Source organism: Armigeres subalbatus, chromosome 3, assembly GCF_024139115.2.
Source record: "Armigeres subalbatus isolate Guangzhou_Male chromosome 3, GZ_Asu_2, whole genome shotgun sequence".
NCBI classification, from domain to species: domain Eukaryota; kingdom Metazoa; phylum Arthropoda; class Insecta; order Diptera; family Culicidae; genus Armigeres; species Armigeres subalbatus.
In genome coordinates this window covers 419987672-420009690 of record NC_085141.1, presented here as the reverse complement: position 1 = coordinate 420009690, position 22019 = coordinate 419987672, and the positions used below count along the sequence as shown (strand labels likewise).

General features: G+C 37.7%; 1 protein-coding gene across 1 annotated transcript; it reads right to left on the bottom strand.

Annotated features, from left to right (window-relative positions):
• Positions 1-776: 776 nt before the first annotated feature.
• Positions 777-2016, bottom strand: LOC134224682 (uncharacterized; the record flags this gene model as incomplete). Its single annotated transcript, XM_062704183.1, is given in 3 exon segments — positions 777-1577; positions 1624-1801; positions 1838-2016. Coding segments are annotated over 3 exon segments (1158 nt in total), but the record flags the coding sequence as incomplete, so codon positions are not given.
• Between the last annotated feature and the right edge of the window lie 20003 nt (positions 2017-22019).

Genomic DNA, 22019 nt, shown 5'->3' with positions numbered 1-22019 from the left:
TCCTTCTTCCTTCCTCCTTCTTCCTTCTTCTTTATTCCTTCTCCCTTCGTCCTTCTTCTTTCTTCCTTCTTCCTTCTACCATCTTCCTTCTTCCTTCTTCCTTCTTCCTTCTTCCTTCTTCCTTCTTCCTTCTTCCTTCTTCCATTTTCCTTCATCCTTCTTCCTCATTCCTTCTTCTTTGTTCCTTCTTCCTTCTTCTTTCTTCCTTCTTCCTTCTTTCTTATTCCTTCTTCCTTCTTCGTTCTTCTTTCTTCCTTCTTCCTTCTTCCTTCTTCCTTCTTTCTTCTTCCTTCTATCTTCTTCCTTCTTCCTTCTTCCTTCTTCCTTCTTCCTTCTTCCTTCTTCCTTCTTCCTTCTTCCTTCTTCCTTCTTCCTTCTTCCTTCTTCCTTCTTCTTTCTTCCTTCTTCCTTCTTCCTTCTTTTTTTTCTTCTTGCTTCTTCCTTCTTCCTTCTTTTTTTTTCATCTTGCTTCTTCCTTCTTATATCTTACTTCTTGCTTCTTGCTTCTTCCTTCTTCCTGTTTCCTTCTTCCTTCTTCCTTCTTCCTTATTCCATCTTCCTTCTTCCTTCTTCCTTATTCCATCTTCCTTGTTCCATCTTCCTTGTTCCATCTTCCTTGTTCCATCTTCCTTGTTCCATCTTCCTTGTTCCATCTTCCGTCTTCCTTCTTCATTCTTCCTTCTTCCTTCTGCATTCTTCCTTCTTCCTTCTTCCATCTTCCTTCTTCCTTTTTATTTTTTCCTTCTTCCTTCTTCCTTCTTCCTTCTTCCTTCTTCCTTCCTTCTTCTTTCTTCCTTCTTCCTTCTTTCTTCTTCCTTCTTTCTTTATCCTTCTTTCTTCTTCCTTCTTTCTTTATCCTTCTTTCTTCTTCCTTCCTTCGTCCTTTTTCCTTCTTCCTTCTTCCTTGTTCCTTTTTCCTTCTTCTTTTTTCCTTCTTCCTTCTTCCTTCTTCTTCCTTCCTTCTTCCTTGTTCCTTCTTCCTTCTTCTTCCTTCCTTCTTCCTTCTTCCTTCTTCCTTCTTCCTTCTTCCTTCTTCCTTCTTCCTCTTCCTTCTTCCTTCTTCCTTCTTCCTTCTTCCTTCTTTCTTCTTCCTTCTTCCTTTTTCCTGCTTCCTGCTTCCTTCTTCCTTCTTTCTCCTTCCGTCTTTCTTCTTCCTTCTTCCTTCTTCTTTTATCTTTCTTCCTTCTTCCTTCTTCTTTTATCTTTCTTCCTTCTTCCTTCTTCCTTCTTCCTTTTTCCTTCTTCCTTCTTCCTTCTTCCTTCTTCCTTCTTCCTTCTTCCTTCTTCCTTCTTCCTTCTTCCTTCTTCCTTCTTCCTTCTTCCTTCTTCCTTCTTCCTTCTTCCTTCTTCCTTCTTCCTTCTTCCTTCTTCCTTATTTCTTCTTCCTTCTTCCTTCTTCCTTCTTCCTCCTTCTTCCTTCTTCCTTCTTCCTTCTTCCTTCTTCCTTCTTTATTCTTTCTTCTTCTTTCTTCCTTCTTCCTTCTTCCTTCTTCCTTCTTTCTTCTTCTTTCTTCCTTCTTCCTTCTTCCTTCTTCCTTTTTCCTTCTTCCTTCTTCCTTCTTCTTTCTTCCTTCTTCCTTCTTCCTTCTTTCTTCATGCTTCTTTCTTCTTTATTCTTCCTACTTCCTTTTTCCTTCTTTCTTCTTCCTTTTTCCTTCTTTCTTCTTCCTTTTTCCTTCTTCCTTCTCCTTTCTTCCTTCTTCTTTCTTCTTTCTTCTTTCTTCCTTCTTCCTCCTTCCTTCTTCCTTCTTCCTCCTTCTCTCTTCCTTCTTCCTTCTTCCTTCTTTCTTCTTTATTCTTCCTTCTTCCTTTTTCCTTTTTCCTTTTTCCTTCTTACTTCTTCCTTCTTCTTTCTTCCTTCTTCCTTCTTTCTTCTTTCTTCCTTCTTCTTTCTTCTTTCTTTCTTCTTCCTTTTTCTTCTTTCTTTCTTCTTCCTTCTTTCTTTTTTTTTCCTTCTTCCTTCTTCCTTCTTCCTTCATGCTTCTTTCTTCTTTTTTCTTCCTTCTTCCTTCTTCCTTCTTCCTTCTTCCTTCTTCCTTCTTCCTTCTTCCTTCTTGCTTCTTCCTTCTTCTTTTTTCCTTTTTCTTTCTTCCTTCTTCTTTCTTCCTTCTTCCTTCTTCCTTCTTCCTTCTTCCTTCCTCCTTCTTCTTTCATCCTTTTTTCTTCTTTATTCTTCCTACTTCTTTTGTTTTTCTTTTTTCCTTCTTGACTCTTTCTTCTTCCTCGATTCTTTCTTCTTCTGTGGTTCTTTCTTCTTTCTCTTTCCTTCTTCTTCGTTTATTCTTCATTCGGAGAATTTCAACTATTCGGCCAAACGGCATTCGGCCAGATGGCGTTCGGCCAAATGACCCTTTCGGCCAAATGGCATTCGGCCAAACGACATTCGGCCAAACGGCATTCGGCCAAATGACCCTAAACCGCGGGTACGTTGCATCCTTCGTCTAGCCTTGAGGCAGGTTGATCGAAGGGCCGCAATCTCGGCACTCCACCAGTATACCGGGCGTCTGCCATTTCTCGGCAGGGCTTTCCTCGGCACGACAGGCAACTTCTGGTCAAGCACGGAGTAGCAACTACGAATTGTGCGGTCATAATGCTCATGCTCATGCTTCTTTCTTCTTGCTTCTCCATTCTTCCTTCACATTTTTCTATTTTCTTCTTCCTTTTTCCTTCATCCTTATTCTTTCTCTTTCTATATTCTTCCTTGCTTATTCTTTTTCATATCCCAATTTTACGCTCACTTCACACCTCTCGCTTCCGTTTTCCTCACTACTCATTTCTCACTTCCTACTACTAACTTCTCACTGGTTACTCTACACAGCTCACTACAAAGTGCTCACTTTCACTTCTCACTGCTTTGTGCTTATTTAGATCAACTCATTCTCATTTCTCAGTTCTCACTTTTCAGTATTCAATCCATCTCACGTCTCACTTCACTCAATAAGGAAAATCTATTCGGCCAACCGGCATACGGCCAAATGGCTCTCGGCTAAATAACCTTTTTTGCTAAAACCATCAGGTATCAGGTATCAGAACGTCGGCTCCAGGGGCACGTTCACCTCAATTTGGTAGATTTGTGCCATCGCCTTTACAGCCTTTTTCATCACACACCTGACGGAAAAGGAAGTGAACAAAAAGGAAAGGAATGTGGATGGGAGTACAAAGGGAATGTTTGGTAAAGGGCCCTAGAAGAAGGTATACAACGCATAAGCGTACAAGAGCTTATAGCTCCTTACCACAACGGGTTATGAACAACAAAATACTCTGAAGGTTCAGGTTTCTGAAGTCAATTTCACTAAGTAAATGTTTACCAAATATTTGGAAGCGCAATTGTGCATAGACTGGGCAGTTACATATTAGATGATAAGAAGTTCCATAATCGGATTCACAACTATCACAAACAGATGATTCAACGCGTTGAATATTTGTCATGTGATAGTTCAGTCGGCAGTGACCTGTCAATGCCTTGACTAAGACACTGCAATTCTGTTTGGGCAGATTAGCTGAATAGCTTGCTACTACCGGAGATGGCTCTCGGATGTACAATTTTGTTTGATGACATGAATCCAGACTACTCCAATGCCATTTGTGCTGAGTGACAGCCCAAGAGTTGAGCAAAAGCTTCACCCAACACTTGGATATTGGAATAGCTGGCTCAGGACCAATAAAGTCATGCGATGCTCCATTACGAGCTAACTCATCAGCCAATTCGTTTCCAGCTATGGAAGAATGGCCAGGTACCCATATAAGGTGTAAAGTATTTACTGAATTCAGTTCTTCAATTTGAGTTCGACATGCGATTACTAACTTCGACCTTGAGTTGGCCGAGGCGAGAGCTTTAATAGCTGCTTGGCTATCTGAACAGAAGTATATTACTTTGCCCATAATGCGTTGCTGCAGTGCAGATTGCACTCCACACATGATGGCAAATATTTCCGCTTGAAAGACAGTGCAGTGTGTACCCAGTGAGTGTGACTGTTCCAATCTCAGCTCACGCGAATAGACGCCTGCACCTGCTCTACCTTCGAGGAGGGAGCCGTCAGTGTAACAAACAATGCTGTCCGACATACTTCTCTCCAAATAGCCAGATGTCCACTCATCCCGCGAGGGGAATTGTGTTGAAAATGTCCTATAAGGAAAACAACTATCGTGTGTGAGATCACTTGGAGCAAGGAAAATTTTGTCCCAATTAACCATAAGCGGTAACAACGAAGTGTGTGTAGAACTGCGGTTTACAGGATTCTCTTCCATAAAACCGAGTACCCATAGTCGGTAAGTACAAGAAAATTCTTCTTGTTTGAGATGTATGTGTAGTGGGGCCACGTCGAAGAGAACTTCGAGAGCAGCCGTGGGAGTTGAAGAGAACGCACCAGTCATTGCCATTAGGCACATCATTTGAAGATGGCCTAATTTAGACTGAATTGCCCTCACTTCCCCCTTTTGCCACAACACAAGACATCCATAGGCCAAAATTGGTCGTACAACTGTTCTGTAAATCCATTTGATATATTTGGGTTTGAAACCCCAAGTTTTACCAAAGGTTCGTCGGCATTGGCCGAAAGTCATACACGCCTTTTTGATTCAATGTTAAGAGTCCAGGAAAGCTTTGAATCCAAAATTATACCCACATACTTTACTTGATCAGTTACATTGATTTCAGAACCAAAAAGATGTAATGGACGAATACCATTACGATTACGTTTTTCCGTGAAAAGAACAATAGATGTTTTATTCGGATTGACCGAAAGGCCATATTGGCGACACCAACTTTCAACTACCTGAAGAGCATTTTGCATCAGGTCGAATAAGGTAGTAATGCACAAACCCACTATCAATGTAAGATAGTCGTCGGCAAATCCATAGGTAGGAAAACCGCCATTATTGAGTAACCTCAATAGCGTGTCTGCAACGAGATTCCACAAAAGTGGAGATAATACTCCCCCTTGAGGGCATCCGCAGACACTTAATTTTCTAATCGCTGCTTGACGTAATGTCGAGTAGAGATGTCGGTTTTTAAGCATCTAGTGAATCCATTTGGTAATAATATTAGGTTGCCCATGACAACGTGCGTCTTCCAATATTGCATCGAAAGACACGTTGTCGAAAGCACCTTCAATATCTAAGAAAGCACCCAAGTACGATTGCTTTTGAGCGAATGCTTTCTCGATATCGTACACAATCTTGTGTAGAAGAGTCACGGTAGACTTTCCAGATTGGTAAGCATGTTGATTAACATGAAGAGGCATGTTTGCCAAACAGTCATCACGAATGTGATGATCGATAAAACGTTCTAAGCATTTAAGAAGAAATGAGGTCAGACTGATGGGCCTTAAACTCTTTGCTTCTTCATACGAAGCACGTCCTCCTTTTGGGATAAACTTTACAGTGACATCCCGCCTGGATACAGGAATATACCCAGTAGCAAAACTGCATACTAAAAGCTTTTTTAAAACATGCTTAAAACCCTTCTGAAGTAGAACGGGATAAATCCCATCCTCCCCTGGAGATTTGTAGGCAGCAAAACTGTTAAGTGCCCATTGAATCGATTCAGTAGTTATGATTCTACGTGCTTGAGCCCAAGACCCAAATAGCTATGACATGAAAAGACATCAGGATCATCCGAAGATGTGCGTATCAAATAAATGCTCTAACGATTCTTCATCAGAAGAAGTGTAGTCGCCATTTGGTTTGCGAATTTCGCCAAATTGGAAATCCTTGAATCTCGCAAGAGTTTTATTCAATCGACTGGCTTCACTCAAATTGGAAACATTTGCACAGAGGTTTTTCCAGCCGGATCGTTCAGCAGATCGTAGGGCCTTCTTGTAAGCTTTGCGAGCCAACTGGAATGAATCCGTCCCTGCTGAATGGCGTCTGTTCCAACTCCTTCTACACTGCTTCCTTAGCTTAACCAAATGGGAATTCCACCAAGGGGTTCCTCTTGAGGTTTTTACAGAACGTAAAGGGCAAGCTCCTTCGAAAGCTTCCACGATGTGCAACGTTGTAGTATCAACTGCATCATCCAAGTCGGTAGGAGTTTCTATAGAAGGTAGATATTCATGAAATTTGGTAGAGAGCAACTCTGTGTAAAGATCCCAGTTTGTTGAACGAGGATTTCTAAAACGCAAGGTCTGCGAAGTAACATTCAAATGATCAAAGCAGATGTAACGATGATCAGATATCGATTCCTCATCTAACACATGCCAATTCGTCAACTCGTGACTGATTTTATTGGAGGGTTATGTCTAACACTTCTGCCCTATTAGATACCATCCAGGTTGAGCGATTGCCTATGTTAAGTAAACTACGTTCGGTACTACTTAAGTATTCCATCAAGCTGGAGCCTCTCAGATTGATATCCGAGCTACCCCACACAGCAAAAAAAATATTAATATGCGGCGACGTAACATCGTGAAACGTACCCTCAAATTTGATGTAATAAGGTATTTAACGTACTTTTACGTCAGATCCATGCTTTACTACATTCTTCGTTGTAATACATAAATATTAAAAATAATTTTTCGGTTACGTGGACCCGACGTGAAATTACCTGTCTAATTCAGTATTTGAATACATCCAAAATGGGCACACAATATTTGCCGACCATAAAACTTAATATTACCTCAAAATCAGCGTAATGTTATCGGTAATATCACATAAAAAAAAGCTGCCAGCGCGTCAACAGAACTAGACGCCATATTATTTTTCGGTTCATTTTGCTCGCATCAAAATCGATGCCGTTCTTATAAATATTATTAATTTAGTGAATGATTGGGAATAATAATATCCTATCTATCAGAAAACAGCAAAACGTAAAGTGTGCTGTTTGATTTTATACCCGCAATAGCAGAAAAGAATGTTTTGACAGGTAAATTTAGTGTTTTGATTTCTACCCAGCCGGTGCCAAAATGAATAAAATTTTACAGAAGCGTAAACGACGAGAAGGATTACCCGTTTTGTGGCTCAGCGGGGGAAACAGAATCATCAATCAGCAAATAAGTTAAAACCGGCAGCAAAACGGCATTGGACGAACATGAAAATTTGCAGGTAAGTTTGAACAATTGTATTCACAAAGCATTTATCGGATAATTGAGTGCAATTTGATTTTTCACAGACATAAACACGTCCTCGTATACTTCAATGCATCGAGAAGCTTCGAAATATGGAAGAACGCCAGCAAACTAAAAAGACTAACAAGCCAGGGAGAAACGAGAATAGTTGACAAAAATACTGCAAAAGGTATTTATTTTAAATAAAGGACATTCTGATAGAGAGGGCTGTTTCGCTCACTTCTGATAAACATAACATCTCAGGGCTGGTATTGAAAAAAATGGAAAATGAATATATTCACTACTAAAAATCCACACATATTTATTGGCAAAAATCCATAGATTTAACTTATGATGTATATTAGCGCACACATAACCATTCTCCACGCGAACTACTAATAAAGTATATACCCAAATAAACTTTATGTATGGTCTCGAATTAGCAATTATTTAATTTATGTGTGGTTCTATATCGATTATATTAGGGTGGAGCTATTGCAAAAAAATATGACGGCGACACATATATCTTATATACATATTTTTGGCAGTGTTATTAAGAATTACAAATGTTTCATTCATATTATTGAATTACTATCTATAAAATTATATAAAATATGTGTTCATATTTAGAAAAAAAATTGAACCTAAAATCAAAATAAGAGCGTGACAAAATCGTATTTGAAAATGTATCAAAATTTAATATGGGCTTGAAAGTTAATATAAGAAAAAAAATAGGAAACTAAAGATTGAAAATTTTGAAAGTTTCGAAGCAAAGATTTTAAAATACGAAAATTTAAAAATTAAGATACAAATAAATTTTTTAAAAATCTATAAATTAAAAACTTTAACATTTAAAAATTTGAATGTTTAAAAATTTAAAAGATTAAAAATATAAACATTCAAAAATTTAAAAATTACAAAAAATCAAATTTGATAATTTGAATTATAAAGTTGCAAAATTTAAGATTATAAAACTGAAAATTGGAAAAATAAAATATCCATAATTCCAATATTGAACACTTTATTTATCTTAAGTATGAAAATTAAAAAATCTAATAAATTTTAAATTTTAAAATCAGATTTTTTTTTTAAATTTTTGGATTAAAAAATTTCAAAATTTAGATTTCTGAAATTTAAATCCAAATTTAACAATAAAAACCTTGACAAAAATTTAAAAACTCAAAAATTGATCGATTTAGAAATATGAAAGTTAAAAATTTAAAAACTTCAGAACTTGAAACTTAAAAAGCTTAAGACTTTTAAAACTTAAAAATTTTAATCTTTAAAAATTAAAAAAAATATTAAAAAAAATTAAAAAATAAGATCATGTTCCAAAATTTCATATTGAGAAATTTAAAAATGTAGAAATTAAAATTAAGATTGAAAAATTTAAAAAAAAATATACTTTAAAACTTAAAAATTTAAAAAAATTAAAATTTCTAAATTTAAAAATCTTAAAATAAGGACTTTTGAATATGAAAATTCAAAAATTAAAGAATTTGAAAATTTGAAAATATAAAATTTTAAAAATTGTAAAATTTTAAAATTTAAAAATTAAAAAATTAAAAAATTTGGAAATTTAAAAATTTAAAAATTTAAAAATTTAAGAATTTAAAAATTTAAAAATTTAAAAATTTAAAAATTTAAAAATTTAAAATTTTAAAAAAATAAAAATTTAAAAATTTAAAAATAGAAAAGTTTTAAAATTTAAAAATTGAAAAAAATTTAGAAATTTAAAAAATTAAAGAATTTAAAAAAATAAATTAAAAATTAACATTTAAATTTCAAAATAACAATAATTTTTAGTTCTCACATTTTTGATATTTTCAAATTCATAAATGTTCTTTTTTTTTTCCGGAATTACTTACGAAAATGCTCTAGGAGTTCTTCTGGAAATAACCACTGAACTGAACTGAACTCCAGGAGTTTCTTTGAAAATGCTTTCGCAAATTCTTCAAGGAGTTTTTTTTTTTAATTCTTTCAGAAGTTCCTCCAGATATTCCCCTAAAAGTTCTTCGAGGAGAGTCATTGGAAATTACTCTTGAAAATCCTTCAGAGTTCCTTCGGTAGTTCTTCCAGGAGTTCCTTCGGAAATTCCTCCGAATCCTTCGGATGTTCATTCAGGATTCCTGAAATCTCCCTAAAAGTTCTTACTAAGTCCGCCATGAGTTCTTCCTGAAATTTATCTCGAAATTCCCCCAGGAGTTCCTCCAAAAATTCTTCCAAGAGCTGCTTCGGGGTAGCTCTGAAAAAGTTAGTGAAAATTTTCGAAAGAATTTTCGAAGTATCTCCTGGAGGAATTTCGAGAGGAATTTCTGAAAGAACTCTTAAAGGATTTTCTTATACTTCTAGAGAATCCTCTGTATGAATTCATGAGGCATTTGCGTAAGATTTTTGAACGCGTTTTTTTATAAATCTCCTGAGGAACTCCTGAAGGTCTTTCCCAGTGAACTTCTGGATGATTTGGAGGAGGAAATAAATTCTTCCAGGCGATCTTTCTAAAATTCCTCCAAGAGTTCCTTCAGAAATTCCTTCGGAAATTCCTCCAAAAGTCCCTTCGGTAATTCATCCAGGAATTCTTCCAACAGTTCCCAGAGAAAAGGCGCCATGAGTTCCTTCAGAAATTGTTCCAGGGGATCTTCCGGAAATTACTTCCAAAACTGCTTTCGCAATTTTTTCCAGGTTTTTCTTTCGGAAATTCCTCCAGAGATTCCTACAGGAGTACCTGCGGAAATTCCTTCGAAAACTTCTTCAGATGTGCCTGCAGAATCCAGATATTCCACTAGGAGTCCCTCCGGATATTTCTCCGGGAGTTCCTTTGGATATTTCTTCAGGAGTTCAACCAGAAATTACTCCAAAGATACATAAAAGAATCCTTCGGTAATTCCTCCAGTGGTTTCTCAGGAATGCCCTCAAGGGGTCACAAATTCTTCCCACTATTCAGCTAGGATTTCCCTCGAAAATTCCAGAATTCGTCCCAAAACTCCTGAGGAAATACCTCCTAAATAAATTAATCCAGAAATTCTTCCGACCTCAAAAAAATATTTTTGGGGATACTTTTGGAATTGTTGGAGTAACTTCTGGAAGAATTTCCAGAGGAACTCTCTTGGGAATTTCCAGAGAAACACTTGGAGGATTTTTCGAAGTAACTCTTGAAGGTATTTCGGGAAGGATTTTCAAGGGAAATTTTCCTTGGAGGAATTTCTGGAATATTTTTGACGGAATTTTGAGGGGATTTTTGGATGAACTCCTAGCCGACTTTTCGTAGGAATTCTTGGGGGAAGTTCCGGGAGATGATGAATATGGCTTTGGAAATCCTGGAGGACTATCCGAGAAAAATTCTGAAAGAATTTGCGTAGGAAATTCAGGATAAATTTCCGGAGGAATTCTAGGTATTTTTTTTACGGAAAAATTTGCGAAGGAATTCCTGGTTGATGTTTTGGATGAATTTCCGCAGGAATTCATGTTGAACTTTCCGGAGGAACCACTGGAGGAATTACCGAAGGAACAAACTTCTGGAGTAATTTAGAGTTCCTTTCCGAGAAAAAAAAACCTCCTGGAGTTCTTCCGGAAATTCGTCCCGAAATTCTTCGTTCAGGAATTTTTACGGATAGTCCTCCAGGAGTTCGAAAACCACTTAAAAAATTCCTTCACATATTCCTCCAAGAATTCCTCCAGGAGATTTCCCGGAGGATACTCAAGAAATTCCTTGTTCCTTGGAGCATGTACAGGAACTCCTTCAGGACTTGATTCAGATAATCACCTTCTTCCGGAATTTCCCCCAAGAGTTACAACGAAAAGTCTGCCAGAAATTCCTCAAAATTCCGTCAAAGTGCCACCAAAAAATCCTCCAGGGATTCCTACAGAAATTACTCCAATAATCCAATAATTACTCCGCAAATCCCTTCAAAAGTTTATCCAAAATAATCTAACAAAAATTCCTCCGAACATTCCTCCAGGGAAAATTTCTGTAGGAATTCTTCCTGGAGGTCCTTCTCCAGGAGTTGCTCCTGAAATTCCTCCATGAGTACTTCAGGAAATTCTTCCTGGAGTTCCTCAAAAAATTCCTCCAGGAGTTCCATCGAAAAAAAATTTAGGGTGTTTTGGGAGAAATTGCCGCTAGGGCTCCTGGACGAATTTCCGGAAGAACCTCTGGAATAATTTCTGGAGGAAGTCCTTAAGGCATTTTCTCAGGAATTTTGAGACAATTTTCCGGAGGAACTGCTAGAGGAATTTTCGAAGGAACTCCTGGTTGTATTACGGGAGGAACTTCTGGAAGAACACCTAGAGGTCACAGAAAGCCATTTATGACAAAGGTGCTGCTCGGGTAACAGAATTTCTGACGGTACTTCTAGGGGAATATCTGGAAGCACACATGAAGAAGTTTTCGAAGGAAATTACGTAGGTACTCCTGTAGGAATCTCTGGGGGAATTTCCGAAAAAAATCCTGGAGGAATAAGTAAAACCAATTTTGGAAGTAATTTCAGAAAGAACTCCCAGAGCAATTTCTGAAGGAACTCCTGTTGCCCTTTCTATGGGATCTCTTGGAGATATTCCTTGATAAATTATTGATATTTTCGGAGGATCTCGTGGAGGAATTTTGGGAGTAACTGATTTGCCGGAGGAATTTGCTAAGGTGGTTTTGGAGAAATTTCTGGAGGAATTCTTCGTTACTGTACATCACATTATTGACAAAAAAAAGTTCAATGTATAAAATGAGTCCACGCGATCCACGCTGTTGCTGCTGACCAAAAAATATCAGCGCACAGAAAACCTTAAAAATCGAAAATTTAAAAACACTAATCCATCAGCCTGAAAAACTGAAAATCTAAGTATAAAAAATAAGAAAAAAAAACAAAGTATTGCAATGTTTGATACTTTTATTACTTACAAAATTCTTTATTTTAAAATGTTAGGTGAAGCAAAAATCCAAAATTTGTTGTAATATTAAATATCGATTTGCACAAATGTATGATAAATAACAATTTATAAAAAAAAAATTTGCAAATGTTTATTGAAAGCATGAAAGAAAATTCCCGAACACCCCTAACCCAGCTGCCGAAAGCAAAATTTTTGCTGGCTAGTTTCGTTTCGTTTACGTCGTTTTATTCATTACGTCGAACATATTACGTCCTACTCCGTTTTATTTTGACGACGAAATGCCAATTACGTTACTTTTTGTAACACAAAACAGATGTAATAATACATGCGATTTACGACGGCGATGATGTGCATCGAATCCGATGTAATATTACAATTATTTTTTTGCTGTGCAGATGATGTGATGAGCATTAGCATCACTGCCGATTAGCGGAAGGCCTTTTAAAGTGCAATATATGACAACTCGTTTGAAAGCATCCGTAGGGGATGGTTCATCATGTGGCTTTTTTTTATTATTATTATTATTTTTTTTTATTATTATTTTTTAAAATTGGAAATTATTTTGTTGGACATTTGTTGCAATATCTCAATATTAGAAATTCTATGAAGTTCATTGGTACTATACCACGGAGGCAACTTCAGAATCATTTTCAGAATTTTATTTTGAATCCTCTGAAGTGCCTTCTTTCTGGTATTGCAGCAACTAGTCCATATTGGCACAGCATACAACATGGCAGGTTTAAAATTTGTTTGTAAATCAAAAGTTTGTTCTTAAGACAAAGTTTTGATTTTCTGTTTATAAGTGGATATAGACACTTAATATATTTGTTTTATTTGGCTTGAAGGCCTTCAATGTGATTTTAAAAGTTAATTTTTGATCTAGCAGAAGTCCTAAATATTTAGCTTCGCTAGACCAATTAATTGGAACCCCATTCATAGTGACAATATGTCTGCTAGAAGGTTTCAAATAAGAAGCTCTCGGCTTATGTGGGAAAATTATAAGCTGAGTTTTGGAAGCATTCGGGGAAATTTTCCATTTTTGCAAGTAAGTGGAGAAAATATCCAAACTTTTTTGCAGTCTACTACAAATGACACGAAGGCTACGCCCTTTGGCTGAGAGACCTGTGTCATCTGCAAACAAAGATTTTTGACACCCTGGTGGTAAATCAGGTAAGTCAGAAGTAAAAATGTTATACAAAATGGGCCCCAGTATGCTGCCTTGGGGAACACCAGCTCTTACAGGTAATCTATCAGATTTAGAATTCTGATAGTTTACCTGCAGTGAGCGATCTGATAAATAATTTTGGATCAGTTTAATAATGTACAGAGGAAAATTAAAATTCATCAATTTTACAATCAAACCTTCATGCCAAACACTGTCAAATGCTTTCTCTATATCAATAAGAGCAACTCCAGTCGAATATCCTTCAGATTTGTTGAGCCGAATTAAGTTCGTAACTTTTAATAACTGATGAGTGGTTGAATGCTCATGGCGAAAACCAAATTGCTCATCAGCAAAAATAGAATTGTCATTAATATGAACCATCATTCTATTTAAAATAATTTTTTCAAACAGTTTGCTTATTGAAGAAAGCAAACTGATAGGGCGATAACTAGAAGCCTCAGCTGGATTTTTGTCCGGCTTCAAAATTGGAACAACTTTAGCGTTTTTCCATTTATCTGGGAAGTATGCCAATTGAAAACATTTGTTAAATAAATTAACTATAATTAAAGGATAAAGAGCTCTCCGGAAGTTTTTTGATAAGTATGTAGAAAATACCATCATCACCCGGGGCTTTCATATTTTTAAATTTTCTAGTAATAGATCTCACTTCATCCAAACTAGTTCCCAACGATGGGTCAAAACATTCTCTTGATTGAGAATGTCTTCGAAGCTCCGTGTAACCTGATCCTCAATTGGACTAGTGAGACCTAGACTAAAATTATGGGCACTCTCGAACTGCTGAGCAAGTTTTTGAGCCTTATCGCCATTTGTTAATAAAATTTTATTTCCCTCTTTAAGCGCTGGAATTGGCTTTTGAGGTTTTTGAGAATTTTCGTTAATTTCAAAAGGGTTTCGAACTGGGATCCAACTTCGAGACATTATTCTCAAAGTTGGTATTTCTCAGAATAGCGAAACGTTTTTTAATTTCATTTTGCAAATCTCGCCAAATAACTTTCAACGCGGGATCGCGAGTTCTTTGGTATTGCCTTCTTCTCACATTTTTAAGACGGATCAGTAGCTGAAGGTCGTCGTCAATAATAATGGAGTTGAATTTAACTTCACATTTCGGAATTGCAATGCCTCTGGCTTCGATAATTAAATTTGTCAAAGATACGAGCGCATTGTCAATATCACTTTTGGTATCGAGAGGAATATCAACATCAAAATTCCTATCGATATCCCAATCAGCTCTATGATAATTAAAAGTAGAGCTGATTGGATTATAAATGGCTTCTTGTGAGATTTCAAATGTCACAGGAAGGTGATCAGAGTGAAAGTCAGCATGAGTTACCAATTGGCCACACAGCTGACTTGAATCCGTTAAGACTAAATCAATTGTAGAAGGATTTCGACTGGAAGAAAAACAAGTAGGGCCATTGGGATATTGAATAGTATAATATCCCGCAGAACAATCTTCAAATAAAATTTTGCCATTGGAATTGCTTTGAGCATTATTCCATGAACGGTGTTTGGCATTGAAGTCACCAATTACGAAGAATTTTGATTTGTTGCGAGTCAGAATTTGAAGATCAGCTTTCAACTAATTCTTTTGCTGCCCATTGCACTGAAAAGGCAAATAGGGCAAAATTGACCAAAATTTGTTTCAACAGAAACTCCCAAGGTTTCAAAAACTTTGGTTTCGAACGAAGAAAATAATTTATGTTTGATACGTCTATTAATGACGATGGCAACCCCACCACAGGCGCTGTCAAGACGATCATTTCTGTAGATGAAATAATTTGGATCTCTTTTAATGGAGAGTCCTGGTTTTAAATAGGTTTCAGTTATAATGGCAATATGCACATTATGAACTGTTAGGAAGTTGAATAATTCATCTTCCTTACCCTTTAGAGAGCGGGCATTCCAATTTAGAACTTTCACACAATTATTTAGATCCATTAAAACGGAGTCCGATAACAATTTTTTGTGTGTACTTTATACCAACCTGAACAGCTTCAGGAATGGTATTTGCTTTGAACATTGCATCAATCATGTGATGCAATTGTTCAGTTAAAAAAATCAAAATCGGAAGCAGTCATGCTACCTGAATCGGCAACATGACCGTTATTTTCCGTTGGGACATGGGTATAAACCTCATTTTGAGAAGAGAAATTTTGTCTACCAGCAGCGATGTTTGCATACGTAGGTACATTGGAAAAATTGGAATTTACTGAAGTGCTTGCTACCCGTTGACGAGCGGCAAAATTTGTTTGTGGATTGTGGTGGGTATGAATTGCTCGACCGGTAACCGGTTTCGAAATTTGAGCGTTTGAAAAATTTCTACCCGTCGAATCTGGGATCCGATTGGAATTTCCGTCATCAATTTTGCACGGAATTCAAAACTTTTGCGTGAAGGGCATTCCGAGAAATTGGATTTATGATTGCCCCACAATTTGCACATTTAAATTTATTGGAATCTTCTCTCACAGGACATGCGTCCTTGGCGTGAGAGGTTCCACCACAAATCATGCATTTAGCATCCATGTGACAATGTTTGGTTCCATGACCCCACTTTTGACACTTACGGCACTGGGTAGGGTTTTGGAAATTTCCCCAGGCCTGCGGAAATGTTCCCATGTAACACGGACATGTGACATAATACAGGCCTTTTCCAAACTTTTCATATTATTTAGTTCACTTTTGTTAAAATGAAATAAAATTCTTGAGAAATGCCCCTCTGGGAAGTACCAGAATGGGATTTCTTTTTCATCTTAATTACTTGGACTGGTGAAAATCCAAGTAATTGAGAAATTTCAATTTTGATCTCATCCAGTGATTTGTCATCACTGGGGAGACCTTTCAAGACGACTTTGAACAATCGCTCAGTTTTGTCGTCGTATGTGAAGAATTTATGGCGCTTCTCAGTTAAATAGTGAAGAAGACGTTTGCGATCGTCAAAGGATCCCGGCAAAACGCGGCAGTCACCCTTCCTAGCAATCTGAAATGAAACCTTGATCCCCTGAAGGTTACTCAAAATCTCATTCCGGAAGCCAGAAAACTCGGCAACAGATACCACAATTGGCGGAATCCTTTGCTTTTTCGCATGAATCGAATCACCTGGGCTAGAGGTAGATTCGATTTGCTCAATTTCATCATTAATCAAATCGAACTGATTGCTCAGTTCGATTGGAGAAGAATTATTTCCGATATTAGAGTTAGAAGGAATATCTGAATTCTCCAGCTTCCTTCTATTTTTTCCGCGCTTGGGCAGGACGATCTTGAAACCTTGTTTCTTTGAAGGAAGCGGAGAATTCAGAGACTCCCTTCCTCTTGTTTTTGTTAATACTCATTGCTGAGCGTGGAGACGTGACCTTCTAAGAGGTTTTTTCCCAGAACGGTGTCCCTGCAGGATTACCACCGCTTGTCGGAATTTTACTTCCGCAAACGGGTCCAACGTAAAACGAAGGCACGGGTCCTTGCAAAGATCGTAACGGGATCAGTGGTTACAAATAGCGCTAAGAAGCACCGTTGAAATTAAAATAGCTTCGGGTAGTATTAAAAACGTCCTTCCGTAAAGAGATAAAAAACCGCACAGCACGAAAGCACGATGCGGTCTGTAACTTCTCTTGTTACTGCACACATCTCACTACTAAGTGCTCACTTCCTCTTCTCAGTATGTACTCACTTCTCACTACTTTGTACTCACTTCGATCAACTCATTCTCATTTCTCAGTTCGCACTTTCTCAGTATTCAATCCGTCTCACACGTCTCATTCCACACAATAAGGAAAAACTATTCGGTCAAATGGCTTTCGGCTAAATTACCTTTTTTTGCCAAATGAACCTAATGACCCTAAGCCTTGCCCTAATCCATATTTCAACAACCATGTGAAAAATGTGACATTTTAGAAAAAATAAAAGTTATCCCTCGATGGTCCCTTCAATATCAGGTAAGGGAGAGTTTACTGTAATTTATTCGAGTGAAAAGTAATCCCACAGTTAATGTTGACATAATTCCAATAGATGAATAATGCAAAGTCTGTTGCCACATTTTGTAAAACATTCAACTTAACAGTCTCTTGATTACATCATTAGTGCCTTGGTTTGGATTTTGCTTTTCAAAAGCTTAAACTGCCAAGCGTCTTCTCCAAACGCCACGAAACTGAGAACTTATCAGCTTAAAGAATAACGCACTAAAGACTTGTTTATTTGTGAAGCAATGTTTCATAAAGTACACTGAACGAAAACTGTTCGAAATATAACTTGGACAAGCTTTAGAGGGAGCCCAATTTTATTTAAATAATCAGTGCAGTGCAATTTTTTAAGTTCTGTGGGTAAATACATGTGGGTAGTACACGTTCACATTAAGTGAGCCTGAGTATTTATATTGTCTGGCAGCTCAATGTGGTCATGTGGAACCGTTGGGGCGGGATATAGATGGAGAGGCCAACGAAGGTCTTTCGTAGCTTTAATGGTTAAAGCACCAGTGTGGCGTACTAAGGGCCATGGATTCGAATCACATCGAAGTGATCTCCAATTCCTTTTTCGAATCAAATCTTCCACATACTACACATCCTCGCATCTAGTTTTCAGAATATAGTAAACTATTATCCATATCAAGTGATCAATACTCGGAACATATACAATTAATTATTATCAGGGTTTGTAATGCTCACTCAATCTCAGGATGCACCCTCACGAAAATTTTCGGGGTGAAATCGCTTTTCGGGAAGACAAACAGCCAGGAGAGTGATAACCATTTTTCGCATACTTCGATTGCCACCAAACTTTGGTTTGTTCTTTTTTCTTTCATATTCAAGTCTTTCATATGGTTAATATTGTTACTATTATGGCTACAAATCCCGGCGCGGCCATAAAATTTTGTAATTGTTTTTGCATCTAATAGGCAAGATTTTCGTTTATCTTCCAAGACTGATTCTAGATAAAAGATTGAAGAGTGAAGATGATCATTAACATAAACAACGAAAAAAGATTCTCTCTTGGCCAGAAAAACGCTTGCTTTGATCTCATTGTAACGAAAAGTCGAAACCCTGATTATGATCGAAATGAAATGCAACCTTGCAACCGTGTTTGGAGTTAGTGAATAAGCTTTTACTATACTTTACATATTTGCAAATAAAACAAGTGCCGAAAAACCCTATCGGTAGGTTTGCGAGTAAGCGCCGTTTTTCCTTATCTGACTATGATAATTTTCTAAAAACTAAGCATGTTCAATATCATATAGAAAAATTTATGTGTACCTAAGAGTTGTTGTCACGGTTTGCAATTGTAGTTCAAAATGGTCTTCCTTCGAAAAATAAATCAGTTTTTGCGTCAAGTTGTCACAAAATAAATGGGGAACAAATAGGTTGCCTTCAAGCCTGAGATGTTGCTACTTCAGCAGTGCCAGCAGAACACCATCAAGCATCAACGTTGGCCCTCGAAGTGAAAACCGCTGTCCTCGATCCCAGAAAGGTATGTGTGACAGTCCCCCAAGCTCGAACCGAATCCCCCATTCTCTGGGTGATCGATTTTGCGGATTCGAATCCATAGTCCCGAAGTCACAGAGTGGAAACGAGTACATAAATTAACATAAAACACAATAAATTTAAATTCTGGCCGTGTTTGTCAAATGAGTTGACATTTTCGTTTGCTCGTTGCTCGAACGTAGGTACATTCCGACCGACAATGACTCGTGTTCGATCGTTTCTTGTCCCTGTATTGTTGGTCGCTGAAACTGGATGGTGGTGGCCAGCCAGCGGCGGCAGGACGACGAAAAACCAATGCACGTTGTCGAGGGAGATTTAATCGGTACCAGATGGCTTTGGTTTAATTTTGGATAAATCATCCGAGGAGGTTTGAGTTCTATTATCTGAATTCCTTGCTGCATGTTTTGCATATCGCTGGTAATGATCCAGGCGCATGATGATTATCCGCTTCCGCTTTTCTTTTCCCGTCGGCAGAAGCTTCTGTGGAATCAACTGCAGATACAAATAAACTGAGCGGAGATGGGGTCAGCATCTCACTATTTGCCGTTAAGCACACTCCATAGCTTAACCTAATCCCGTCTACTTGTGTTTTATTAATTAAAGTCTTATACAGAAAGAAAAGAAACCGACATGGAAATGGAAACAGCGGCCGCACTCGACTACGAGGAAAACAAGCTACGCAGCACTCATTGAGAAAAGGAAGCGAAAATCCTCTCCACAGCCGAGTCAAGTCTGTTAGTCAACGGCAGCTTCATCAAAATCCTCCGGCAAACCGACATTCTACCATGGTGTTTGAGGTGGCAAGAATATAATTCGAACGGTTCAAATATTGTTGAAAAATAAATTTGTCCTTCTCCTTAATTGTGGATTTTTTTTTTTGCATTCAAAACAATGTTATTACAGTTCCAGGATATAATATTTTGCTTTGCAATTCGTAAGAACTATTCAGATCACAATGATCAATTTTTTAGCCTATTGTATGTAAAGATTCCACCCATAGTGTCTCCCCCTTTCCAGTCACAGATAACCGCCTCAAAGGCAAGTGCATATAATAGGAAAGTTGTTACTCGCATCGTTTTCGCATTCATTTCATTTCATTCATTTATTCATTCGGCTTTGCTGGTACAGCCGTTTTCGCTCAACCCCCGCTCGTTCTGCTGAGGCTGCGGTGGAGAATTCTCTCAAGGATGTTTCTTCTTTCACTCCGTGCATTGCACCAGGACGAGGGGGTGGGGCACCGGAGGAGTTCCTTCAAATGCTTACCAACCGAGATTTACTACACTTGCGTCGTCGTCTACCACCGGAATTGAACTCGGTCAGGATGAATAGGGAGGAAACAACTACTCGCTGGCTGTCGGTGTTCGTCTCCTGTTTATTTGGTTTTAATTTCAAAAGCTCTTTTATCTCATCTTTTTAATCTTAATGAAAAAGAAGTTATTTATAGAGTGGTTTTCTGAGGGTTTCGAATGACGGATACGTTCGGTTGAAAGCGATATTGTCAATGGTATCTTTGCGATATAACATATTGGCGTGGTACTTGTTTTTGTCAAAGATAATTAATTACTAATTATATTGTCAAGATTGCAAACTATAATGTCAATCAGGTACATTTTTTGTGTTTTGTTATAAAAATCACAAACCGAGAAATTTATCAACCAATTATATGTTTTTCAAGAAAATTATTTTGAGCTTTTTAGTGGAATGTCTTCACTTGTCACAAGACGAGTTTCTACCTTCCCATTTAATTCCACCACTTGATTGTACCTTGACAGATACGTATTTCGACTTCAACAGTAAGATCGTCTTCAGTGCCTCGTACTTAATTCGACTTAAGTCGAGTACGAGACACTGAAGACGACCTTACTGTTGAGGTCGAAATACGTATCTGTCAAGGTACAATCAAGTGGTGGAATTAAATGGGAAGGTACAAACTCGTTTTATGACAAGTGATGTTTTTCAATTTTTTTATTTTTGATGACATAACCACAAATGGTGAAGTTGATTATGGATCTCCCCCAAGTGTACAGTAGCAGTTGCTCTTATTCACTTACATATCCGTGTTTGTTAAGTTACACTTCGAACAGCTGCACTAACTCTGGACAAAGCAGCTTGACTCGGTGTAGAAAGTGGTCGAATTGAAACGAAAGAACTCCCTCCCTCTTGCTAGCCTCGAATTCCAATGGTTCCCAAAAGGCATCCACCAAGAAAAATACAAGTTCTTGTGTAGTTACTTCTCGGACGGTGGACGTGAATGGATGCGAAACCGCATCTCAACATCTTAACCGACAGCGACGCGAATGACGACGGCGACGACGATGATGGTAGCAACAAGAGACGTAATTTGCAGGAAAATACTTCCTGCCGTGCTGCCCGTAGTTTTCCTCCACGAACTCAAACAGCAACGCCACAATAAAAGATTTGCCGGATCGGAGTTTTTCTTCTACCCATTTTCACTCGAATTGCTGCGTTTGAAATGCGTACCGGATGAAGAAAGGAAAATCTTTTCCTTTTTTTTAGGTATCGCGCGCGCGAGATGAACAGGCGGATAACAAGTGGTTAGACTACAAGCGAGAAAACACCCTCATTAAATAATAGTTTCAGTCTAGACAAAAAAGTTCCGGCTCCCATGCGGGCTTTTCAAGCCGTGTCGGAACTGCGCGCAGTTGGTTTGGTGAAAAAGTGAAAGATGGGGCGAGAGGGTGGTGGATCTTTTGCAATAAATCACCGAAACAATCGGTTCCCGTCAACTAGTTTATCGGGGAGTTTGGGTGATTCTGTCTCGTTCGTGATGCTATTCGGGTTTAATTATAATCGACGACGGAGAGACGAATCGTAACGGGGAAAGACGTGGGTGGCAGTCGCCGAGACCGATGAGATGAGTGCTCATTTTATTCGAATCAAGAATCGAACTTTTATCAAACTATGCAAAACTGTTGGTACGTGATTTTTGTGTTAAATTGGTGCTGCTGGTGAGCATTTGATTCGAACATTAAGGTTGTTGAAATCGATTGGAACCGGTAGAGTTTAAGTTTTCCGAACCATTTACCGAACGACTAGACGGGGTGTTTCTTTTTGCTCGGTCTGATCAGAATAAATTAATGACAATAATTTTTAACTTCTTTGGAAATATTTGCTTTTTATTTTAAGGAATACGTCATAGAAAGTTCATAAACAAATTATATAAATTGAATTTGCGTTTATGTTATTGTGTTTGTTACACAAGTTTCAACTTTATTGTCAGTATATGAAGACTTAGTGTCCTTAAATAGAATTCAAAAAACTCAAATTACATCGAGTAAGAATTCTACAAAAACAAAGGGCCTTTCGTAGGCTACCACTTAAGTCAGCTCGGTTATGTCTCGACTACTCGACTGTCTTGGGAATCCTTTGATGGCGAATTTGCTATCAGTAAATAGCACGGCAAATGCTGGGTAAAGCGTA